The sequence below is a fragment of the Microcaecilia unicolor genome, chromosome 3 (assembly GCF_901765095.1).
Source record: "Microcaecilia unicolor chromosome 3, aMicUni1.1, whole genome shotgun sequence".
In the NCBI taxonomy this organism is placed as follows: Eukaryota; Metazoa; Chordata; class Amphibia; order Gymnophiona; family Siphonopidae; genus Microcaecilia; species Microcaecilia unicolor.
In genome coordinates, this window is record NC_044033.1 from 457,602,703 (window position 1) to 457,627,062 (window position 24,360).

General features: G+C 43.9%; 1 protein-coding gene across 3 annotated transcripts in view; it reads left to right on the plus strand.

Annotated features, from left to right (window-relative positions):
• The first annotated feature begins 551 nt into the window (after window positions 1-551).
• Window positions 552-24,360, plus strand: part of TMEM14A (transmembrane protein 14A) — a 39,194-nt gene continuing 15,385 nt past the window's right edge. Inside the window, exons 1-2 of one of the 3 annotated variants that reach the window (XM_030198951.1) lie at window positions 552-609; window positions 5,562-5,645. In XM_030198951.1, the coding sequence (XP_030054811.1) occupies window positions 5,570-5,645 (76 nt within the window). In that variant the 5' untranslated portion in view covers window positions 552-609; window positions 5,562-5,569. The other 2 variants (XM_030198949.1, XM_030198948.1) reach the window with 2 other exon arrangements.

Consider the following 24,360-nt stretch of genomic DNA (forward strand, 5'->3'; position numbering starts at 1 on the left):
CCAAAACTAGCTGTCTGGCTACGCCACTGGACTAAGGTGTCCTTTTACTAAGGTGCACCGAAAAATGGGCTGTGCCAGTATAGGTGCGTGTTTTGGGCATGCACAGATCCATTTTTCAGTGTGCCTGTAAAAAAGGCTTTTTTAAAATGTTTGCCAAAAATGGATGTGCGGCAAAATAAAAATTAGCGCACATCCATTTTGGGTCTGAGACCTTACCGCCAGCCATTGGCTTAGTGGTAATGGATCATGCGGTAACTGTGTGGTAATCGTCTACGCACTGTGACGAGGCTACATCCCAGATGTATAGAATGAAGCAGCAAAACCCTAAACTACATCTCCCAGAATGCAGTTCCAGTCCCAGCAGTGAGAGCCCAGGGGATAGGCAAGCTGGCCATATACCATCTCTGACCACAAGAGGGAGGGAGAATGAAGGAGCCCAGTTCCCCTGGACCAGAAATCAGTATATCATGCTGCCCACCTGTAATAGGGAGGGGTGGGGTGAGAAGCAGAAGGAGGATTGGATGGAAGAGGGGATTAATCAGGCTGAGCAGGGAGAAGAAACCAGACTGGAATGGGAGCTTGAGAGCCTGGGGAGAGCAGTACCTGAAGGTTTGAAAATCCATATTGTTTTGAAAGTTATTTTGATTGAAACCTTATTAGAGAAGCCTGTTTTCTTTTGGGTTAGACCTGTTTGCTGTGGAGAAACCCTGACTGTTGAGGGAGGTTGCTGGAAGAGTTACAAGCCTGGTTCCCCCCAAGCTGCACCCTGATTATTTTGGAAGGAATATGTGGAATCTGAAAGACTTAGGCAGGAGGGGGAAACCCTGCTTGGAGGCAAGTATTGATTTTGCTACTGACTTTGAAAAGGAGGGAGTTTCAAAGGACTATTGCAGTCCTTCAAGAAAGGGGCAGAGACTCTGTGTTTGCTGGCTTGTACCCTAAGAGAGGCAGAACAGCCCTGCTGGGAAAGCCCTAGCCCAAGGCTCTGGACTGAAGTGTTTGTCATTAACTTGGAAAATAAAAGAATATTTTAAAGTATCCACTGGTGGCAATTTGTGGAGATCTATTTGGGGGAGGCTGCTTCCTCCCCCCCCCACATTCTGGAACAGCGGGCCCGTTTACAGCGCATTGGATGACGATTACTGCCCGGTTTCTCCTGTGTGCAGGAAAATAAAATTATTTTCTGGCGCGCGTAGCAGACTCATAAAAAATGAAATTATCGCAGGGCTTCACAGTAGCCAGGTGGTAACTCCAAATTGACGCACAAAGGGCACGCATAGGTGCCAACGCGGCTTAGTAAAAGGGCTCATAACACCAAGAACAACCCTATCTGGGATTCAGCGATAACTGTGGCTTTCTAACAAAATAAAAAAATAATTTTTCATGTCTTCCACACTACTGTACCAGCAGATCATGCAGCACACACATGCTGCAATATCCCAGGCCCAACCTTAAGCTTTGGAGACCAATATTACTAGTGACTTAACTAGGATTAATCCACTTACACAAATTTGTTTTACACAATCATGCACTTGTTCTCAGTACCTCAGTCGTAACTGCAAAACTTTCAAAACAGCACATGAAAAAACAAACAAAAAAAAATCAGTTAGATTTTTTTTTCTCTGCTCAAATCCAGCACCTTTCACTTCCAGCTCACTTCACCTTCACTCAGTGCTCAAACACTTGCAGAAAAACTCACTTTCCAATACTTTGTCTCAGGAATCCTATCATACAGTCAGAGCTCCCTCACACACACACATCCTCACTCTTCAATGTCTTTAGCCCCTCTTCCCACTCCCAGGCAAACTGTTGCTAAGGGAGTCAGTGACTCTGAGTCCTTTGCTAGCCAGGTCTCAGAACACAGAATGTTTGCAGCATGAACCCTAATTAGCATTTTTCACAGTCTCCAGTTTGGAAAATAATAGAAACGTTACATTTTTAGAAAAAATATCATAAAATTTCTATACAATTTGATCAAAATATCCTGTAACCATTAGTGCTGTCGAACTACACATACAGTGCATTTTTAAATAAATGTAAACACACATTTAAAGGCGCTTACAGATTTTGTCATAAATCTCTATCAAAACTTCTGTGAAACTGGAGACATTCACTCTAATAAAATTGTGCATCATCCCATGCCTGAGTGGTCGCTCAAAAAAAAAAAAAAAAAAAAAAAAAAAAAAAACAAGCTCAGAACTGTCCAAAACTAAAATCTTCTCAAATAAACCCAAAAATAATTTTTTCAAAATACTAGGCCACCTAAAGAGGGTCTCAGGGACCCAAAACTACCATTAGAATACCTCAAAAATTAACCCCTTAAGTGCCACCAAAAAGAATACATTAAAAAAATAAAATAAACAATTTCTTGCGCCACCACACCCCTTACCTGGTCCCCAGAAGGGTCCTCACTCAACCTCCACCACCGGTCAGAGTCCCGGAGGTCCCTCTGCAGCTGCGGCAGACCACCACGGATTAGCTCTGTAGCTGCGGAGCTCCCCACCGGAGCACCTCAAAAATCAAGGCCCTGGCTTTACTTCAGGCTTATTGCTGATCTCGGAGTGCTACCACGCATGTGCGAAAAAGCGCGCATACCCAGTGCTTCCTCCAAAGGCTGACACCAGCCATTCTGATAAGTGTATCCAGCTGGGAAATAGCACTTCTTGACCGGGTAGTATCAGGGGTGGTTGCAAACAGCAGGACTCCCCCCCCACCACCTAGGAGACCCCGATGGGCACCGGAGCCCTGAAACTGGCCACCAATGATGTCTGGAAGCCCCGGAGGACCCCCAAACATCATCAGACTCCAGGTAATAAAAAAACAAAAGGAAAAAAAAATCCCACTGGGTTACATTATACAGGAAGAACAAAGGTTTCTTTTCAAATATGAAACAATGTCACCAAAGGGCCTTAATACTGAACTAGATTTGTCAATTTTGTTATGATTAAATTATGATTGAAGGGATATATACATCCTGAGCTTAAAGATGGATATGCATGCATTCAAATAGTTTTTGTACTAAGGAAGTCTTGTATAGTAGGGAAAAAATGTATTCTTAATCATTGGATATCGGACATACCTCCCTCCTATTGGTAATGGAGAAATAAGCTTCATCAACTAATGTTATGGGAATCCCGAGGGGCAAAACTATTGCCAAAAAGGCAGTTGAGATTTTTGGGCATATGGCAGCAATATTTAAACAAAATATCTCCTAGGGCACGTAGCCAAGTTCTGAACAGTTTGCCATGGGGGTCCCCGGAGTGAATAGAATCCTAATGATTGGTTTATGCAAGCAGGACTTGGGAGGGTGGGTGGGATAGTAGAGAAGGATAGGAGGATGGAAGGGTGGAGAGAGGTAGAGGGTTTAGGCTGTTGAAAATTGTTTACCTGTTTAATTGGTTGGAGCTCTATTATAAGCGTTGGGAATGAAGCAGTAGAAGGGGATGGGGTGGGATAAGATAGGGGGGTAAGGGAGTGGGGAGGAAAATGTTAAAAATGTTGATGGTGAGCCCAATATATGGCACACATTAAGTTGAAATGTGTTTTAATTTGATGTAAACTGAGCTTGTCGGTTGTATTAGTGGTTGTATCATCAATAAAAATTGTTGAAATAGAAAAAAATAGTTTTTGTAATGATTCATCACATGATATTTGTGTATGTTTTTTTTATTTGAACTTTTTATGCGCGCTGTTATAGAATAAGGAGGATCTGCGCCTAATTTAGGCATGGGGATTTACGCCAAGGTTTCATTGGTGTTATGGTTGCTCCTAAATGTAGTTAGTGGTGGTTCCTGGTGCTTAGCGCTATTCTGTAAACAGCACCTAACTTTGAGCGCTGTCTATAGAATAGCTCTAAGCGCTATTTTTTTTCAGCACCAATCTTTAGGTGCCTTTTTCTGAATTTACCCCTAAAAAAATAAATAACAGATTCAAGGTTAACTCTCAAGAGTGGCCATCTTCCCACTCGCCTGTTAAACAAAAAGAAAAGTTTAAACTGTACAGCAGATGGCAGGCAAACATAAGTGTCAGAGAGAGAGAGAGAGACAGACGTGCAAAACCACAGCATTTGAGGAAGAAAAAGAAACGAAAACATGTTCTGAGCAACAGGAAGAGTGACAGGAGGAATGACTATCTGAAGTTTCGGCCTCACTAAAGTGGCTGCTTTTTTATTTTCAAGTATAGAAGAAAGCGGCTCGGCTGCAAACTGTAATATAGCATTCCTGAAGAGTTATTATACGGAAATCCCAGCAAGAAAAGGCAGGCAGCATCAGAGGATAAAGTTCAAGGGTTAGTCACTGGAGGCAGGCACCAAAGGCTCAAGGCAGGAAGCTGGCTGAGAGGGAAAAGAGGAAGAATTTCTGCTTCTGAGTGAGCTCAGGCCTGGACCCTGAACCCAGCCAGCAACTGTATGTTATATGAGGAGAGGCAATGCATAACCATAGGGGAGGGTGAGAATGTAAGGAGTAAGAACCGGGGAAGGAGAATCTTGCAGATAAGTGTGGAGGAGAAGGATAATATGAATAAGCAGACCAGCAGGGAGGGAGGTTATATGATTAGTAACAGGCAGGTCTTAGGGTGTGGACCATTCTGTTTGTGGCTTTCCTGACTTCTGTGAGCTAGAGATCTTTATGGCATAGTGCTGGTGCTTCCCTTTCAAGGTTACTAAGTCCACTGTTCTAGGTTCATAAGAACAGGGCAGTTGCTGGACCAAACAGTGCCCTTTTGCTAGGGCTACTTTCAGCACCTCCATTCACTTTTTCGGCTTGTATACTTGTTGACTTGCAGAGTGGTGGCACCTCCTGCTCTCCAGTTTGGTGCTCGGGGCAGTCATGCGTGTTGCCCACTCATTGTGATAGCCAAGGAGTATCCCCTGAGGCACCAAGACTCCTCCTGCCCTCTGCAGGAAAGAGAGAGAGAGATTCATCACTCAGGGATGTTTTGGAGCATTTGTCTGCTCCAGGCTTGGTGGTGGTGGTGGTTTTTTTTTTTTTTTTTTAAATCTTGTGTAAAGCGTGCATTTGTATTTGAGATTCCCAGCCAGTACTACTGGTTTTCAAAATTACATTATTTTTGTGTTGAATTTTTTATGTTGTAATTTTATCTGATTTAATGTCTTCTGTTTCTATTTCCATGCACTATTGCCTTCTGTAAGTCAAATCCATACATTGGCTTTAAATTTTACCATTCATACCCGTCTTTCCTGTGCACTGTCTGCTTCCCCTACTCATTATGCATCTTTCCTTATTTTCCCCTTATTGTATCGGTGTTCCTCCTATCTTGTCATTCAAGAACACACTTCTTATTCTTCACCTACCCAATGCACTATTCCTCTTACTCTCCCCATGCATCAGATCCCCACTCCAATGCATCATATTTCACCACTCCCACCCAATGCTGCATCTCTAATCCACAAGCACTTTTACCCTACTGCTCCATAACATGCACCAATTTTCCCCTTATCACTTACTCCCAAATACTGTTGTGCCCTATTTCTCACTGTCGCATCCCTTGTCTCATTAGCATATTTTTTCTAAGTTGTTCTGTTCTTCTTTTTCCCCTAGAAATAACCATGGCAATTGACTGGATTGGTTTTAGTTATGCTGTTGTCCTGGCTTTGGGAGGTGTTCTGGGATATACTCGTAAAGGTAATTCTGTGTGATAATCATAAAAGTTGTATGTATTTAAAGGCAATACTTAGCAAAGGCTCTGTCTGCATTCTTACTTATGTACACACACTGATATACCTGTATTATAACAAGAAGAGTGGAAGAATGGCCTGGTGGTTAGAGCACCTGTCTTGCAATCCAGAGGTACCCAGTTCAAATCTCACTGCTGCTGCTTGTGATCTTGGGCAAGTCACTTAACCCTCCATTGCCTCAGGTACAAACTTAGATTGTGAGCCCTACTGGGACATAGAAATATCCAGTGTACCTGAATGTAACTCACCTTGAGCTACTACTGAAAAAGGTGTGATCAAAATAAATAAATAAAACATAAGAATAGCCATACTGGGTCAGACCAATGGTCCATCTAGCTCAGTATCCTGTTTCCAACAGTGGCCAAATAGTAGCAAAATTCCATGCTACCAATCCCAGAGCAAGCAATGGCTTCCCCCATGTCTATCTCAATAGAAGACTATGGACTTTTCCTCCAGGAACTTATCCAAACCTTTTTAAAACCCAGATATGCTAACCACCAATACCACATCCTCCAGCAACGAGTTCCAGATTTCGGTGCAGAACACTAGGAGTGATATATAGAATCCAGGGGATAGAATGTATTTGCATGGGGGGTATATTCATGGGTGGAGCTTGGGCTCCTATTTTCTTAGAGCATGAGTGAGGCTCAAACTTATGTGCGAAGCTTATAGAATACTGTAAGTTACGCTCATAACTGAGCATTTGGGCACTAATACTTACACCAGACCTATAGCTGGTTGTCCTTGTGCCTAAATGTTAGATGCATAAATATCTGGCTAGGCTAGTATTCTATAAAGGAATGTAGGTGCCTGCATTCCTTTATACAGTAAGTTCCTACCAAGCGCCCTGTTATAGAATTGCCTTCTATATGGATATTGCCACTGAAACTTTTTATACAGTGCAAGCAGTCCGCCTAAATCTATGAATGGTGGTATAACAGGAGCTGGGGATTGGGCAGTCAGATTGGGCCTAGGTGGCTGCAAATGAGTCTAGAGTCTTAAATTACATTTATCTCTGGGCATGGGCTGGGACTGGAAAAGAATCCAGGAGACCGAAGAGGCTGGATTCCGCTCACTCACTGCTTGCTCTTTCTCTCAACAAATGCAGACCACACGGTTGGCTATGTTCCAAACCAAAAGGGATCTTATACTTAAATAGTCTTTTAGGGGTTCTTTTACTAAGTTGGGGTAAGCACTAGCATTAAGTTTGACATCTGTACGCGCAAACCACACTCTGGAAAATGTTTTTAGTCTTTTCCACAGAGGGGGCACATCAGGGGGCAGACAGTGGGCATTGCTGCATTAATCAGTTAGTGCATCTACATTACCATGCACTGACTAATTAATGTTGGTAAGGGCTCACATGCTAATTTATTAAATGGCTGTGCACTAATGGGGAAAAACCCACTTAAGGGTGTGCTAAGGCCAACTTTTCCTGCAGCTTAGTAACTTAAATTCAGGGACAGCATTGGCAGAGGCAGTATAAATGCGGAGTTTCTCCAACTATGTACAAATTCATATTGATCATTTCCTTCTTGTGAATTGTAAAGTTCTTTTCAGTCAGCATACAATAAAGCTGTCAGCTGTACTTAGTAGCAATGGCTATAGATACTCTTAGTGGCAAGGGGCAGGCAATTGCCCAGTTCCTGCAAACTCCTTAGGAAGTGGGAAGTTGTTCAGAAGTCAATACTTGTAAATATAGATGCTGTCGGTAGTTCTTCTCCAAGCCTAAAAAGATGGCACGGGCAAAGCATGAAACCGTAAATCAGGGGAGTAGCCAGACACCCAAATTTGGGTGGGCCTGGGCCCAAGATGGGTGGGCAGAAGTACTCCGCCTTGTCCCACAAGTGATTTCGTCCCTCCCTCTCTTGCCTGCATCCATATGGTCTCTCAAACATCCACCCTTCCCTGAATACCTTTTAAATAGCAGATTTTCACCGGCAGCAACTAATACACACTGCTCATGTTGGCCCCACAGCCTTTCCTCTCACATAACTTCCTGTTTCCGCAAAGGCGAGAATACATCAGAGGGAAGGCTGCAGGGCCAGTGCGAACAGTATGTATCAGTCGCTGCTTGCTGCAGGCAAAGATCTGCTATTTAAAAGGTATGCAGGAGGGACAGTTGGGAGTTTTCGGCTGGTGGAGCTTGGGAATCCCTGTCAGCCACATTATAGATGTGCTGCTACTGGGTGGGCCTGGGCCCACTCGAGCCCACCCTTGGCTACGCCACTGCCGTAAATCATACAAATGATGCTAATTTGGTAGGTTACAGAGTAGATACAGTTTCCCTTTCTCTTTCAGTCCTTAGAAAAGGGTGAAATGTATACCCTGCTTCCACACAGTACAGGTCAGAGGCCTGGATGACACTTCTGGTGCCTATCTTTTAAATTATACAAATTATTGTGTTCACTGGCTTAGTATAAATTCATGGCATCATACTGGAGAGCTCTCCCAGTATGATGCCATGGATCCTGTGCAGGAGGAATGGATCCTCAGGAGCTTAGTCAAGATCGGGAGGCGGGGATAGTGCTGGGCAGACTTATACGGTCTGTGCCGGGGCTGGTGGTTGGGAGGCGGGGATAGTGCTGGGCAGACTTATACAGTCTGGGCCCTGAAGAACACAGGTACAAATCAAAGTAGGGTATGCACATATGAGTTATCTGCAGACTGGATGGACCGTGCAGGTCTTTTTCTGCCGTCATCGACTATGTTACTATGGAGAGCTCTCCCTTGCACAGAAGGTCAGGGCCAACAGACAAAATTTAAATCTGTGCTCCCCCTTTTACATTTCTCAGAATTCCCTCCAGAATTTAACTCCTGCTTGGTTTAGTGTATCTGCCAATTAGATACTCCCATTTCCTTTTTGAGATCACCAGAACACACTCTTCCTTGGTAACCAGTGATGTCATCACACTCTCCACAGTAATTACCATTAGCGGAATTGAGGGACTTTCCTATGCACATTATTTGTCCCACAGTACAACATTCAGCTGCTATCCGGTTTAATCTCCAACTATCTGTACAGCCAATAGCAGTCGCCGATCTCCATGAATATTCAGTACTGCTTGCTATGTAGACAGTAGCACTGAATATACATAATATATTTAAAAATTACAACTGGCATTTTAAAAATGCTGACTGCCGCCGAGAGTTGAAATCTCGCGAGGCTGCTTCAACTCTCGGCAGCTATTTTGAATTTCAAGACCGTCACAGCAACAGGATGCAGAGCAAGGGCAGCGCTCCGGGCAGGAAAGAGGGGGCTCTTTCCTGCCCCGAAGAGGTCACTAGACCACCAGGGCAGTAGATGAGAAGGGGAGGCTAGGATAGGCCCGCCCGTCCGTTTGTCCAGAAATCCAGACAAACGGGCGGACTGGCAAAACCAGTCCGGATGCCCGAACATGTCCTCAAAAAGAGGACATGTCCGGGTAAATCCGGACATATGGTAACCCTAGTTGTTCTGTATTTTTCCAATGTTATTTATACAGCACCAGAGTTTTGAGCATCGGGGCCTCTGTGCCTTTTGGAGCTTTATAATTACTGCTTGCCGAGAGCATGCTGGGAGGAGCAGAATTCCCCCTCCCTCTGATTGCTTTCTCGGGAGAAAGAGAGATGGAAGCTGTGCCATTACCGTTGACTGGCTGTGCGGTGGTACTGTTACTGCTGTGTTTCAGTATTTCAAGCACCAGTCACTGACAGTTCTCGCACCTGGAGAGGGGCTAATCACAGATTCAGACTCAGTCTGTATGTACAGAATCCTAATCCATATCAGTGCAATTGTAAGTAATTGAGTTGCTTCTCTTGTCATCAAATGAATTAAATAAAGAATGGGATCAAAGATGAAAATCAAATATTGGTAACAAGCAACTCCAGGTTAAGCCTCCACTCCCATCCCACTATCTGTTGGAGTTCCCCAGGGATCTGTCCTTGGACCCCTTCTCTTCTCAATCTACACATCTTCCTTGGGCTCGCTGATCTCGTCTCATGGTTTTCAGTATCATCTTTATGCTGATGACGCCCAGCTGTACCTCTCCACACCTGACATCACCGCGGTGACCCAGGCCAAGGTATCGGCCTGTTTATCCGACATCGCGGCATGGATGTCCAACCGCCACCTGAAGCTGAACATGTCCAAGACCGAGCTCCTCGACTTTCCTCCCAAACCCACTTCTCCTCTTCCTCCACTCTCTATCTCTGTTGATAACACCCTCATCCTCCCCGTCCCATCTGCCCGCAACCTCGGAGTCATCTTCGACTCCTCCCTCTCCTTCTCTGTGCATATCCAACAGACTGCCAAGACCTGTCGCTTCTTCCTCTTCAACATCAGCAAAGTTCGCCCTTTCCTCTCTGAGCACACCACCAGAACTCTCGTCCACGCTCTCATTACTTCTCGCCTTGATTACTGCAACTTACTCCTCACCGGCCTCCCACTCAGCCATCTATCCCCCCTTCAATCAGTTCAGAACGCTGCGGCACGTCTTATATTCCGCCAAAACTGATATACTCATAACACCCCTCTCCTCAAATCACTTCATTGGCTTCCGATCAGATATCGCATACAATTCAAGCTCCTCCTCCTTACGTACAAGTGCACTCAGTCTGCGGCTCCTCACTACCTCTCCACCCTCATCTCCCCCTATGTTCCCACCCGTAACCTCCGCTCACAGGACAAAGCCCTTCTCCACCACTGCAAACTCCAGGCTCCGCTCATTCTGCCTTGCTTCACCCTATGCCTGGAACAATCTTCCTTCACCCATAAGCCATGCCCCCTCCCTACCCATCTTCAAATCTCTGCTTAAAACTCATCTCTTCAATGCTGCCTTCGGCGCCTAACCGCTCGAGATAGATAGACTGCCCCAATCTATCCACCCTATCAGATTAACTGTTCACTCGTCCTCTAGATTGTTCTCTTGTCTTTTAGATTGTAAGCTCTTTGAGCAGGGACCGTCCTTCTATGTTTAAATTGTACAGCGCTGCGTAACCCTAGTAGCGCTTTAGAAATGCTAGTTAGTAGTAGTAGTAGTATATACAGGGCCGTTAATGCCTTGTAGAGGCCAGTCGAGTAAAAATTCACTTTATTATAGTGTTTCAGAGGATTCTTCATCAAAAAGCCCAGGGCTTTTTTTGAGGGGGTACTTGGGGGGTACTGAGTACCGGCACCTTTTCCACTGTCTGCTAAACTTGACCCATGGTTCTCGTATTTTAATGAAAGAGCTCAGGATCTACATACAAATTCTGCCTTGTTATAGATTCTATGACTGGTTGCAGGGGTCCTGGCTATTGTGGGGTGAGTCCCTCAATGATCACTCCACCCCTGAAGGGTTGCCTGGCATTTGAGTACCGGCACCTTTTTTGCTAGACAAAATGCACTGAAAAAGCCTTAGCGACACAGAACCAGGATTGTGTCAGCAGTATTCAGATTGGCTTCAGTGAGAGCTAATTGCTATAGAAATCAGTCAGTTTGTGGAAGATTACTTGCTGATTAGCTGTGATAACTGTGTGGGGACTGTCAGGATTGAAATGTGATCAGTATAAATTAATCTGAAGCAGTGGCATAACTACAGGGGGCCCAGGCCCCCCCCCCATTTCTGTTTCAGGCGCCTCCAACAATAATGGCCAGCCAGGCGGTTTTTTGCTTCCTCAGGTTCCCTGCTCCCTGTCCCCACGGTCAGGCAGCTGAGCTCTCCCTCCCTTCCTTAAGGTGCGGCAGAGCGGGCAGCGCTGAAGGCAGCTGATTCTGGCTGCCCCAGTTCATTTGCTGCTTCATCCCGCCTTTTCAACTTCCTGTGAGTGGGATGAAGCAGCGAGATGGACCGGAGTAGCCAGAAGTATCTGTCTTCAGTGCTGCCTGCGCGGCTCACTAGCTGCTCAAGGAGGTTTGATTGAGAACAGGAGCATGACATCAAAAAGCTGAAGCCACGGAGGTTAATCTCTCTGCTCCCCCTCGTAGCCGCCATATCGATTCCCCATACCCTCAAAACAAAGCTACTTCATCCACGTTCTCGTTCTTTATTGTTGGTACCATTTTTATTTGATTCCACTTATATTTTCAAACATGCTGGCTTGTGCAGCATACGGATGTACACAGAAGAAGTATAATAATGGAATAACTTTTCGTATCGTGCAGAGATTTTTTTATTCCTTGTAAAGGGCCACGAAAACAGACATCATGATATGAGAATCAGGTGCTCAACATTCAGAGTTTCTATCTATTTATGTATTTTACATATTTATGCCATTTATATCCCACATTAAACATGAATTAGGTTGAATCCTAGAAGCATTTAAAATATTTTATTCCTGTGCCTAGATAAAATAAGAAATATGGTTTGTGGGAACTTGCTCCTTTTGTTTTGTGGAATGCAGTGATATATTATAAAAATGCACTTAATATTGTTCATTACTACTATTTATAAGAAATTATTACCTATTAAACTATCCAGCTTATTTTCGAAAGAGAGAGACGCCCATATTTCGATCCAAATCGGGAGATGGGCGCCTTTCTCTCATGGGCGCCCAAATCGGTATAATGGAAAGCTGATTTTGAGCGCCTCCAACTGCACTCTGTCGCAGGAATGAACAAAGTTGACAGGGGCGTGGTGAAGGCAGGACAGAGGCGTGTTTATCAGCTGAGGAGATATGGGCGCGCTTGGCCGATAATGGAAAAAAAGGGCGCCAGAAATGAGAATTTGGGTCACTTTTTTGGACCCTTTTTTGTCACGAAAAAGTGCCCCAACTGCCCAGATGACCACCAGAGGGAATTGGGGGATGACCTCCCCTGACTCCCCCAGTGGTCACTAACCCCTCCCACCAAAAAAAAAGAACTTTAAAAACTTTTTTTCCCAGCCTGTATGCCAGCCTCAGATGTCATACCCAGCTCCATCACAGCAGTATGCAGGTCTCTGGAGCAGTTGTTAGTGGGTGCAGTGAACTTCAGGCAGGTGGACCCAGGCCCATCCCCCCCTACCTGTTACACTTGTGCTGCTAAATGGGAGCGCTCCAAACCGCCCCCAAAACCCACTGTGACCACATCTAGGTGCCCCCTTTCAGCCATAAGTGCTATGGTAATGGTGTAGAGTTGTGGGCAGTGGGTTTGGGGGGGATTTGGGGGCCCAGCACCCAAGGGAAGGGAGTTATGCACCTGGGAGGTGTATTAATTTTTTTTTTACTTTTTACAAGTGCCCCCTAGGGTGCTCTGTTGCTATTCTGGCATGTGAGGAGGACCAGGGCACTATGAATCCTGGCCCCTCCCACGACCAAATGCCTTGGATTTGTTCGTTTTTGAGCTGGGCGCCTTCAGGTTTCCATTATCGCTGAAAACCGATACCGCCCAGCTCAAATCCGCCCAAATGCGATGCATTTGCCCAGCACAAACAGTATTATCGAAACAAAAGATGAACACTCATTTTTTTTTTTTTTTTTTTGAAAATACGGTCTGTCCCACCCCTTCGCGTATCCGTCCTCGGAGATAGGCGCCTATGGAGATGGGCGTTCGCGTTCAATTATGCCCCTCGATATCTCCTTTATTGAAAATTACAAAGCATAAAACTATTTATAAAAACACCAGGTTCACTTAACATTAATCCCACACTCATATTCATACATACCAACATCACTCTTTATTATCATCCTGACTATGAGAGCACATTCACTTTCCTACTGCTTTTCCTTCATATCTAATTTCTTTAACAATAACTCGTATTGGTGGTATTATGTAAATATTACACAAATACTTCCAACAGCACAAACTGTAAGTCTTCAATATGTTGTTGTTTCAGAGCAGTCTTGCACCTTCCAGGATTTTATAAGCTCGACCCCCTCACCGAAATGGGTATAAGGGTTCCACCACTAGGGCAAACAGAAGTGGGGACATGGGGCAGCCCTGCCATAAACCCCTATGCAGGAAGAAAGCTTCAGACTGCACCCCATTAACCAGGATCTGATTGCTGGGCATCTAATAAAGTCTCTGTACCCAGCTCCCAGACCTACTTCCCAATCCCATGACCTCTAACACCTGAAAAAGAAAGGACCACACCTTCTATATGGTCATACAGCTCCTCAAGCCGCTGAAAATTTTCCAGTGTCTTTTTTTTTTCCCCCCTCTTCCAAGTCCATGAGCTTCACCTCCACTGCATCCAGGCACTCCACAAAGGCCACAAACTGTTCTTGTAGTTTCGCCTCCGCCTGATCTTCTGTAACATTCTTGGCCTCCCGAAGCTCCTGGATAATCTGCCCTAATCGTCCACCCTCCACCGCAGGCTGCTCAGAAAGGCTGCTGACGGGGCTTGCAACAGGTTTTCCTGGTGGGGTACTTGAAATCCCGGCCTTTCCACCATCAAGCGCTGGCGAGGGGCCTCACTTGTTTTCGCATTCCTCCCACTCACCCCACAAAGCAATGCACTTTCGATCCTGTGACCATTGAGCCTCTTAAAACCAGGAGGGGGGGCTCCTATGGAGCTCGTTCACCCACAGCATACAGCATGGCTGCCACACCTAATTTTCAGCATTTATGTATGTGCACACACAGCCACATGTATATGTTGGCATTAAAAACTTCTACTAATGTAATCAGCGCATAAATGTTAGTCCCCACTTTACAGAATTACCTCCTAAGGTGGTAATTTTTTTTAACAGAGGCTCTATTACAAATGCTCTGTTACAGAGCATCTGGTTTAAGAGAGAAAGTAGGGGCCTCCTTAGGCTCTATTTTATAAGGACACGTGATAGAGGTGTATTTTGAAAGCACATAGACTTACAAATTTACATAGAGGGGCATTTTCGAAAGAAACATCTAAGTCGGAATTTGGACGTTTTACAAAGACATCCAAATTTGGAGGTGGGGAGAAGGCCATTTTCGAAAAAAGATGGATGTCCATCTTTTGTTTCGAAAATACCAAGGACGTCCTTTGATTTGGACTTCTGATTTTCGGCGATTTTTGAAACCAAAGACGTCCAAGTCTAAAATGTCCAAATGCAAGCCATTTGGACGTGGGAGGAGCCAGCATTTGTAGTACACTGGTCCCCCTGACATGCCAGGCAGCAATAGGGCACCCTAGGGGGCACTGCAGTGGACTTAATAAAATGCTCCCGGGTATATAGCTCCCTTGTGTGCTGAGCCCCCCAAAACCCACTACTCCCAACTGTGTCACGGTTATGGCTGTGCCCTTATGTTCAGACCTACTGTTTCTCTGTATCTAGCTCTGTGACCTCTCCAGTCTGCCTTTTTCCCTATTGTTGTTCTTCCTGTAAGCCAAGCCTCGCTTCGGTCTCCCTGCTTCTGCTTCATTTCCTACTTATGACATCATCAGCCTACTCCTTTATAAGGATCTAGGGAGCTTTCCTACGTTGCCTTTGCAAGAGGTCTCTTAATTTGCCTCTGTGTTACCTGTATAGGTCATATCTCTGCTTGTCTTTGTTCCTGAGAGGCTTGCTCCTGAAAGTCTGTTCTGTGTTTCTCTGAGTCCTATGTTTCAATGCTTTTCTTTTGTACCTTGCTCCTGAAAGTCTGGCTCTAGAGCCACACCCTGCCCTTGGTGTCTGTATCTGTTTAATTCTACCCATGGCTCCTGCTTTTAGTCTAGCCCTGCTTTTGACTCTTGCTATAGTTAAGCTCTGTGTTTAGCCAAGCTCTGTTCCTGTTTCCCCTGTGTATTTCTTGTCTGTTAATTCTGAGAGTCTGTAGAAGCCAGTATTGTCCCTAATTACCTCACTGCTATGCAGCTGGGTCTGATGCCTCTCAATCTGCCTGGCCTCTCCCTTTCCAGCTGTGGAGGCTGGTAAGCACATTGCTTCTTTGTTTGTTTGTCTTCCCTTAGTCTGCTTAATCCTTTGCCTGCTATGTTTGCTTCCTGGCTCTTGAGCTCTGTTTCTGCCAGGTTCTGCCCGTTGTGTGTTTGAGCTAGTTCTGTCCCTGCTCTCTATCAAGCCATGTCCCTTTCAGTATCCTACATAAGTATTGCCATACTGGGAAAGACCAAAGGTCCATCAAGCCCAGCATCCTGTTTCCAAAAGTGGCCAATCCAGGTCACAAATACCTGGTAAGATCCCAAAAAAGTACAAAACATTTTATACTGCTTATCCCAGAAATAGTGGATTTTCCCCAAGTCCATTTAATAATGGTCTATGGACTTTTCCCCTTAGGAAGCCGTCCAAACCTTTTTTACACTCCGCTAAGCTAACCGCCTTTACCACATTCTCCGGCAACGAATTCCAGAGTTCCCTGTTCCCTGTCAAGCCAAGTCCCTTTCAGACTCCTGTTCCAGCCAAGCCTGTTTGAGAATCCTGAATCCTGTTCCAGCTAAGCCTGTTTGAGAATCCTGTTCCTGCCCAGGGCAAGGCCACTCCCCCTTCATCCGCCACCGGGCTGGGCCCCCTGCATTGAAATCGCAGTCTCACCTCCATGAAAGCAGCGCTGCAGACAGCAGAATGCCTCCCTTCAGCCCTCCTTCCCTCCTTGTGGCTAGATCCCAAACACATCAAAGGCGGATGTTTTCCTGAGTTGTTGGAAAAAGAGTATAATGATTTCCAACAACTTATGGAACCTGGACTATTATGAACTGATATTTCAAATATAGTAGAAGGATTTGTTTCGTTCTGCTGTATAATGATTTCCAACAACTTAGGAAAACATCCGCCTTTGATGTGTTTGGGATCTAGCCAGAAACAGGTGGAATTGATTGCGTTTTTTAGTTTTTAGTTTTGAGTTTTCTAATACAATTTTTATTAAGTGTTTTAATGATTGTAATATGTATTTTATATTTTTTGCATTATAGGATGAATTTTAGCTTTATTTAAAGGGGTGTATTTTGATTCCCCTGTTTTTAGGTATGTATTCACTAGATTTAAAAGCATGCTCTCAGTTATTTAAGGTAGTCACAGTAAATGACTGCATGCAACACGATATGTCTTGTTCTCCACCTCTCCTCACATACGTTTTGATACTGCTGTATTATCAAATATTTTAATCATATTGAATTAATTTTTAGTTCACATTCTGTCATGATTAAAAGTTTGTTTATGTATATTTTTCATATGTTTTTATATTTATTTAAAACAATATAATATATGTTAATATATATTTTTTAAGGATGACTTAACTATGTTAGTATTTATTTGTTGTTGATACATGAATTTATTTTATTCGAATATACATGTTAATGATTCAGATATGCTGATTTTATGTCTGTTTGAATTTTTGAAGATGACTTGTTTATGTTGATATATGGATTTATTTTATCCCTATATACATGTTAATGATTTCAGTATGCTGATTTTATGTTTGTGTGTTTGAATTTATAGTTTTACCATGCAGCCTGAGGGCAAAATGTGTCCACATCAGGTATTGTTTTTAATAAAGTTTTCTTCTTCATTTTGTAGATATTTAAGTTACAGTTATTGGAACCGCAGGGGCTTAATGGCAAAGTTGAATGGCATCACTTTTTTAAAGAAAGTATCCATATTGCTTTGATGTGGTTATTCATCTCATTCTGACGTTTGAAGTTTTTGTCTCTTCCTGATTGGCTTTCCCGCGATGGCGTCTGACCTAGGTAGAGACACCATTTTGGGTGTTTTATAGCCAGTAGCGGTGGAAGCAGCGTTCTAGCACTATAGTATGTTTTTGAGAGTATGAATGTATTCTAAATAGTTTACTTGAGCTTATGCCTTTTCCGAATGCTTTTTTAGAATACTGCATGTCCCTGATGCAGGTGGACAAAACGCTGGCCATCGTAGGGCAGTTGCGGCAGCTACGTACAGAATGGCTATTTTTTTTTCTAAAAGCTAAGTATACAGTTCTAATGCGTAGTACTTATAAATGAGGCATGCTCTTAAAAAATTGAGTGAAGAAAAGTAAGAGTATAAAAGCACATGAGGTTTTTTTATGCCAGTGATAATTTTGTAGCCATTGTGTGACCGCAGCAAAGTACTGGCAGTTTGGCTCATTGAGGCTTTTTCCTCTTTATTATGTGGTTTTACTTAAATAAATTTTGAGGTGCTATGAATATACCCACTGCCCACAAGTCTACACCATTACTATAGCCCTAAGGGGTGAAGGGGGGCACCTACATGTGGGTTTGGGGGGTTGGACGACTAATAAGCATTAAGCAGCACAATTGTAGGGGGGGGATGGGCCTGTGTCCACCTGCCTGAAGTCCACTGCACCCCCTAACAACTGCTCCAGGGACCTGCATACTGCTGCCAGGGAGGTGGGTATGACATTTTGATGGTGAAAATAAAAAGTTGTGAAACATCATTTTTTTTTGTGGTGGGAGGGGGTTAGTGACCACTGGGGGAGTCAAGGGAGGTCATCCCCGATTCCCTCTGGGGGTAATCTGGTCATTTAGGGCACTTTTTGGGGCCTTATTCGTGAAAAAACAGGGTCCAGGAAAAGTGCCCTAAATTCTAGCTACAAACGCATACTTTTTTTTCCATTATCGGCGAAAGGCGCCCATCTCTGTTCGGGTGATAAATATGCCCCAGTCCCGCCTTCACCACGCCTCCGACACGCCCCCGTCAAGTTTGTACACTTCCGCGATGAAGTGCGGTTGAAAACGTCCAAGTTTGGCTTTCGATTATACCGCGTTATTCGTTTTTGTGAGATAAACGTCCATCTCCCGATTTAGGTCGGAACTTGGGCATTTTTCTCGTTCAATTGTAAGCAGGATAATGAATTTGGCTGGTTTTAAAGTTATGCTGATGATATAAGGATTTTGCTCCCAGCTTCTCAGACACCAGGACTAATCAGAATAAAAATGTATGACACTTCTGGAAACTTGAATTATCAATAATAAGCTGAACTTACTTAAACACTTAAATAGTGTGTGGTATCAATTCTTTTTTTTTCTTATTTTCAATTCAAAGTGGAGAAAAAGACCTCAGCAGTCTCTGCATGGCAATACTGTGCTCAATGTGCTCAAACGCCAGCATTCCTTGGATTCCATTATAATCACTGGTCTCAAAAAAAACTCCACTATTATATATGTGAAATACTAAATCGTGATATTTAATTCTTCTAGCAATAATATTATTAATGTTACTTAGTTTTATCCCTGTTAAGCTTTAAAGAATGGCTGTTAATTGAAAGCTAAGTTCCTACTCCTAGGTCATCAAACAATATATATGGAATGACTAGCCGTTAAGCCCGTTAAAGCGGGCGAGATTTCCAGCTACCCTCCTCGCCCCCGCTCCCTCCCCCCTCCATGCCGGGCCCCCTGCACTGACCTGACAGCGCCTCTCACCTCCGTGTGGAAGCGCTGCCTGCAGCGCTTTCACACGGAGGTGAGAGGCGCTGTCAGGTCAGTGCAGGGGGCCCGATACGGAGGGGAGCGGTGGCGGGGATGGGGGGGGGAGGGTGAAGGTTGGTGCACGCGATGTTTTGTTTCCAGGCTGCAGCGGCAGCGTCCAACAGTCCGACTCCATTTCCCTCTCTGTTCTGCCCTCTGACATCATCACGTCTTGACGCAAGGGCGGGACAGAGAGGGCAGTCTCTACTGCGCATTTGCAGGTGAGTCGGTCACTTGCCATTTATATGTTTGATAGTTTGTTGAAATCATGTGGTCAGCATGTCATATTTGAGAATACCATTAAGATCTTAAGGGTCCTCTTAACTGGGTCACTAACGTTGGAGTCTCACATGAATTCTCTAATCAAGAAGTCTTTTTCTTATGATGAAAAAACCATTAGGCTTATTAACAGCATTTTAAAATTCTTGAAGTGTCTTTTGTATCTGTTGAAACTGGCCAGAACAATCCTTTTTTATATCCTATCCTTGCAAATGTATGGGGGGAGGGGTCTAAATATGTGACTTTTTTCTTACCTGATCAGTTACCCCTCTGTTTACTAAGCTGCATGACGATGCCTACATGGCTGTGACGGCATTAGTGCACAGCAACCACTAGAGCAGCTTAGTAAACAGGGGGCTAAAATCATTCATAGAGCTTAAGAAGATTGAATAATTTCAGATTGCTATTGTTTGATATGCTGTGGAATTTGTGTGCTATGTCTTTTTTTTTTTTTTTCTATTTGCCTTTTTGGTTCTCCTAACCTAAATTACCCTGTTCCCTGTTTATTGTGGTCTAAGGATGGAAAAAATGTTGTTTTTATACTTACTAGCCCATTTCGTCAACAATGAAATGGGCCCTAGGAAGGCGCTTGTGTAAGCGTTTTTTTTCTCTCCTCCCCTCCATGTCCAGCGATTTGTACCTAAACATTCTCTGGCTGGCTGGCTTTCGTTCCATTTGTAACTGATGTCAGCTCGCCTCTAGCATTCCCTTCCCTCTCACTGTTCCGCCCTCCTCTGACATCATTACATGTTTACGCAAGGGCGGGATAGTGAGAGGGAAGGGAACGCTGGAGGCTTGCTGACGTCAGGATATGTTATGAACCCAGCCAGCCAGAGAACGTTGGAGGTACAGATTATTATATACAATAGGATATTTTCTTTAATGATTTCTACTAGTCTTTTCTGCTTTTCTGTAACAAGTGGATACTTGTGAATTTATGTTGGAAATTTGTGAACATAAGAGTAGCCACCAATCCAGATCACCTGAAGAAACCCAATTAGCAGCAACATTCCATGCTACCAACCCTGGGGCAAGCAGTTGCTTCCCCATATCTGTCTCAGTAGCTGGCTATGGACTTTTCCTCCAGGAACATGTCCAAACCTTTTTTTAAACCCAGATATGCTAACCGCTGTTACCACATCCTCCGGCAAAGAGTTCCAGAGCTTAACTATTCGTTGAGTGAAAATATATTTCCTCATATTTGTTTTAAAAGTATTTCCATGTTAACTTCCTTGAGTGTCCCCTAGTCTTTGTACTTTTGGTAATTATGATTCGGATTATTCTTTCCAATGTGCATCACCTTGCATTTGTCCACATTAAATTTCATCTGCCATTTGGACTTATGCTAGCATTTTGTAATGGAATTTGGGCACCATTGTTCCCTCGAAGCTGAGTGGGAGTCCTCCAACTGCATTGCTTCCAGCGGGGGATGGTGCTTCAATATTGTGTTTTCATTCACTAGAGGCAGGCAGATTCTATGTTTTGCAGAGCTTGCCTGTCCCTCACTATTGAAAGTGTGCTAGTGAAACATCACCCCCCATCACTGGCAGGATTGTAGGTGGAGGACTCCCGCTGAGCCTAGAGGGAACAATGCTGGGCACGCTTACTGCTGGATTCTATATGGTGTGCCTAGAGACCTGTGCCGAAATACAGGTATACCTACCTACCCATCCATTTACTACCCATCCATCCTTCTTCTATTATGTTATACTTTATTTCCTACTTTACATAACAAAATTCTGTTACCTATTACTATGTAAGCTGCATTGAGCCTGCACCTAAATTCTGATATGTACAGTTTAAAAGGACATGGCTATGGGCATTCCCAATTTATGCACATAGCTATAGGATATGACCCAGTGCGTGTAAATCTACTTGCAGGGATTTACGCCACATTTTCATTGGTTAAATGGAGTCGTGTAGTTTTAGGCATTGGGATAAGTACATAAGTAGTGCCATACTGGGAAAGACCAAAGGTCCATCTAGCCCAGCATCCTGTCACCGACAGTGGCCAATCCAGGTCAAGGGCACCTGGCACGCTCCCCAAACGTAAAAACATTCCAGACAAGTTATACCTAAAAATGCGGAATTTTTCCAAGTCCATTTAATAGCGGTCTATGGACTTGTCCTTTAGGAATCTATCTAACCCCTTTTTAAACTCCATCAAGCTAACCGCCCGTACCACGTTCTCCGGTAATGAATTCCAGAGTCTAATTACACGTTGGGTGAAGAAAAATTTTCTCCGATTCGTTTTAAATTTACCACACTGTAGCTTCAACTCATGCCCTCTAGTCCTAGTATTTTTGGATAGCGTGAACAGTCGCTTCACATCCACCCGATCCATTCCACTCATTATTTTATACACTTCTATCATATCTCCCCTCAGCCGTCTCTTCTCCAAGCTGAAAAGCCCTAGCCTTCTCAGCCTCTCTTCATAGGAAAGTCGTCCCATCCCCACTATCATTTTCGTCGCCCTTCGCTGTACCTTTTCCAATTCTACTATATCTTTTTTGAGATACGGAGACCAGTACTGAACACAATACTCCAGGTGCGGTCGCACCATGGAGCGATACAACGGCATTATAACATCCGCACACCTGGACTCCATACCCTTCCTAATAACACCCAACATTCTATTCGCTTTCCTAGCCGCAGCAGCACACTGAGCAGAAGGTTTCAGCGTATCATCGACGACGACACCCAGATCCCTTTCTTGATCCGTAACTCCTAACGCGGAACCTTGCAAGACGTAGCTATAATTCGGGTTCCTCTTACCCACATGCATCACTTTGCACTTGTCAACATTGAACTTCATCTGCCACTTGCACGCCCATTCTCCCAGTCTCGCAAGGTCCTCCTGTAATCGTTCACATTCCTCCTGCGACTTGACGACCCTGAATAATTTTGTGTCATCGGCGAATTTAATTACCTCACTAGTTATTCCCATCTCTAGGTCATTTATAAATACATTAAAAAGCAACGGACCCAGCACAGACCCCTGCGGGACCCCACTAACTACCCTCCTCCACTGAGAATACTGGCCACGCAATCCTACTCTCTGCTTCCTATCTTTCAACCAGTTCTTAATCCATAATAATACCCTACCTCCGATTCCATGACTCTGCAATTTCTTCAGGAGTCTTTCGTGCGGCACTTTGTCAAACGCCTTCTGAAAATCCAGATATACAATATCAACCGGCTCCCCATTGTCCACATGTTTGCTTACCCCCTCAAAAAAATGCATTTGATTGGTGAGGCAAGACTTCCCTTCACTAAATCCGTGCTGACTTTGTCTCATCAGTCCATGTTTTTGTATATGCTCTGCAATTTTATTCTTAATAGCCTCCACCATCTTGCCCGGCACCGACGTCAGACTCACCGGTCTATAATTTCCCGGATCTCCTCTGGAACCTTTCTTAAAAATCGGAGTAACATTGGCTACCCTCCAGTCTTCCGGTATTACACTCGATTTTAGGGACAGATTGCATATTTCTAACAGTAGCTCCGCAAGTTCATTTTTTAGTTCTATTAATACTCTGGGATGAATACCATCAGGTCCCGGTGATTTACTACTCTTCAGCTTGCTGAACTGACCCATTACGTCCTCCAAGGTTACAGAGAATTTGTTTAGTTTCTCCGACTCCCCCGCTTCAAATATTCTTTCCGGCACCGGTGTCCCCCCCAAATCCTCCTCGGTGAAGACCGAAGCAAAGAATTCATTTAATTTCTCCGCTACGGCTTTGTCCTCCTTGATCGCCCCTTTAACACCATTTTCGTCCAGCGGCCCAACCGACTCTTTGGCCGGTTTCCTGCTTTTAATGTATCTAAAAAAGTTTTTACTATGTATTTTTGCTTCCAACGCTAATTTCTTCTCAAAGTCCTTTTTTGCCCTCCTTATCTCCGCTTTGCATTTGGCTTGGCATTCCTTATGATCTATCCTGTTACTTTCAGTTGGTTCTCTTCTCCACTTTCTGAAGGATTGTTTTTTGGCTCTAATGATTTCCTTTATCTTACTGTTTAGCCACGCCGGCTGACGTTTAGTCTTTTTTCCCTTTTTTCTAATACGTGGAATATATTTGTCCTGAACTTCCAGGATGGTGTTTTTAAACAGCATCCACGCCTGATGCAAGTTTTTTACTCTGCGAGCTGCTCCTTTCAGTCTTTTTTTCACCATTTTTCTCATTTTGTCGTAATCACCTTTTCTATAGTTAAACGCTAGCGTACTTGATTTCCTAGTTTCACTTCCTTCAATGCCAATATCAAAACCGATCATATTATGATCACTGTTATCAAGCGGCCCTCGTATCGTTACCCCCTGCACTAGATCATGAGCACCACTAAGGACTAAGTCTAGTATTTTTCCTTCTCTTGTCGGCTCCTGAACTAGCTGTTCCATGAAGCTGTCCTTGATTTCATCAAGAAATCTTATGTCCCTTACGTGTACAGATGTTACATTAACCCAGTCTATATGCGGGTAATTGAAATCCCCCATTATTATTGTGTTGCCCAGTTTGTTTGCGTCCCTGATTTCCTTTAACATTTCCGCATCCGTCTGTTCGTCCTGGCCAGGCGGACGGTAGTACACTCCTATCACTATCCTTTTCCCCTTTGCACATGGAATTTCAATCCACAGTGATTCCAAGGAGTGTTTTGCTTCCTGCAGAATTTTCAATCTATTTGATTCAAGGCTCTCATTAATATACAATGCTACCCCTCCACCAATCCGATTCACCCTATCACTACGATATAATTTGTACCCCGGTATGACAGTGTCCCACTGGTTATCCTCCTTCCACCAGGTCTCAGAGATGCCTATTATATCTAATTTTTCATTTAGTGCAATATATTCTAACTCCCCCATCTTATTTCTTAGGCTCCTGGCATTCGCATATAGACATTTCAAACTATGTTTGTTGTTCCTAAGTACATCATGCTTAGTACTTGACAGTATTAACTGGCAATCTTTTGTCTGATTTTTATTGTTATTTAAAGATACCCGATCTACTACAATCTCTTTTGCAACCTCACTATCAGGATACTCTATCTTCCCTGTTATGGTGATATCTTTGATAGATACCTTATCCTGAACCATGCTCTTTTGAGCGA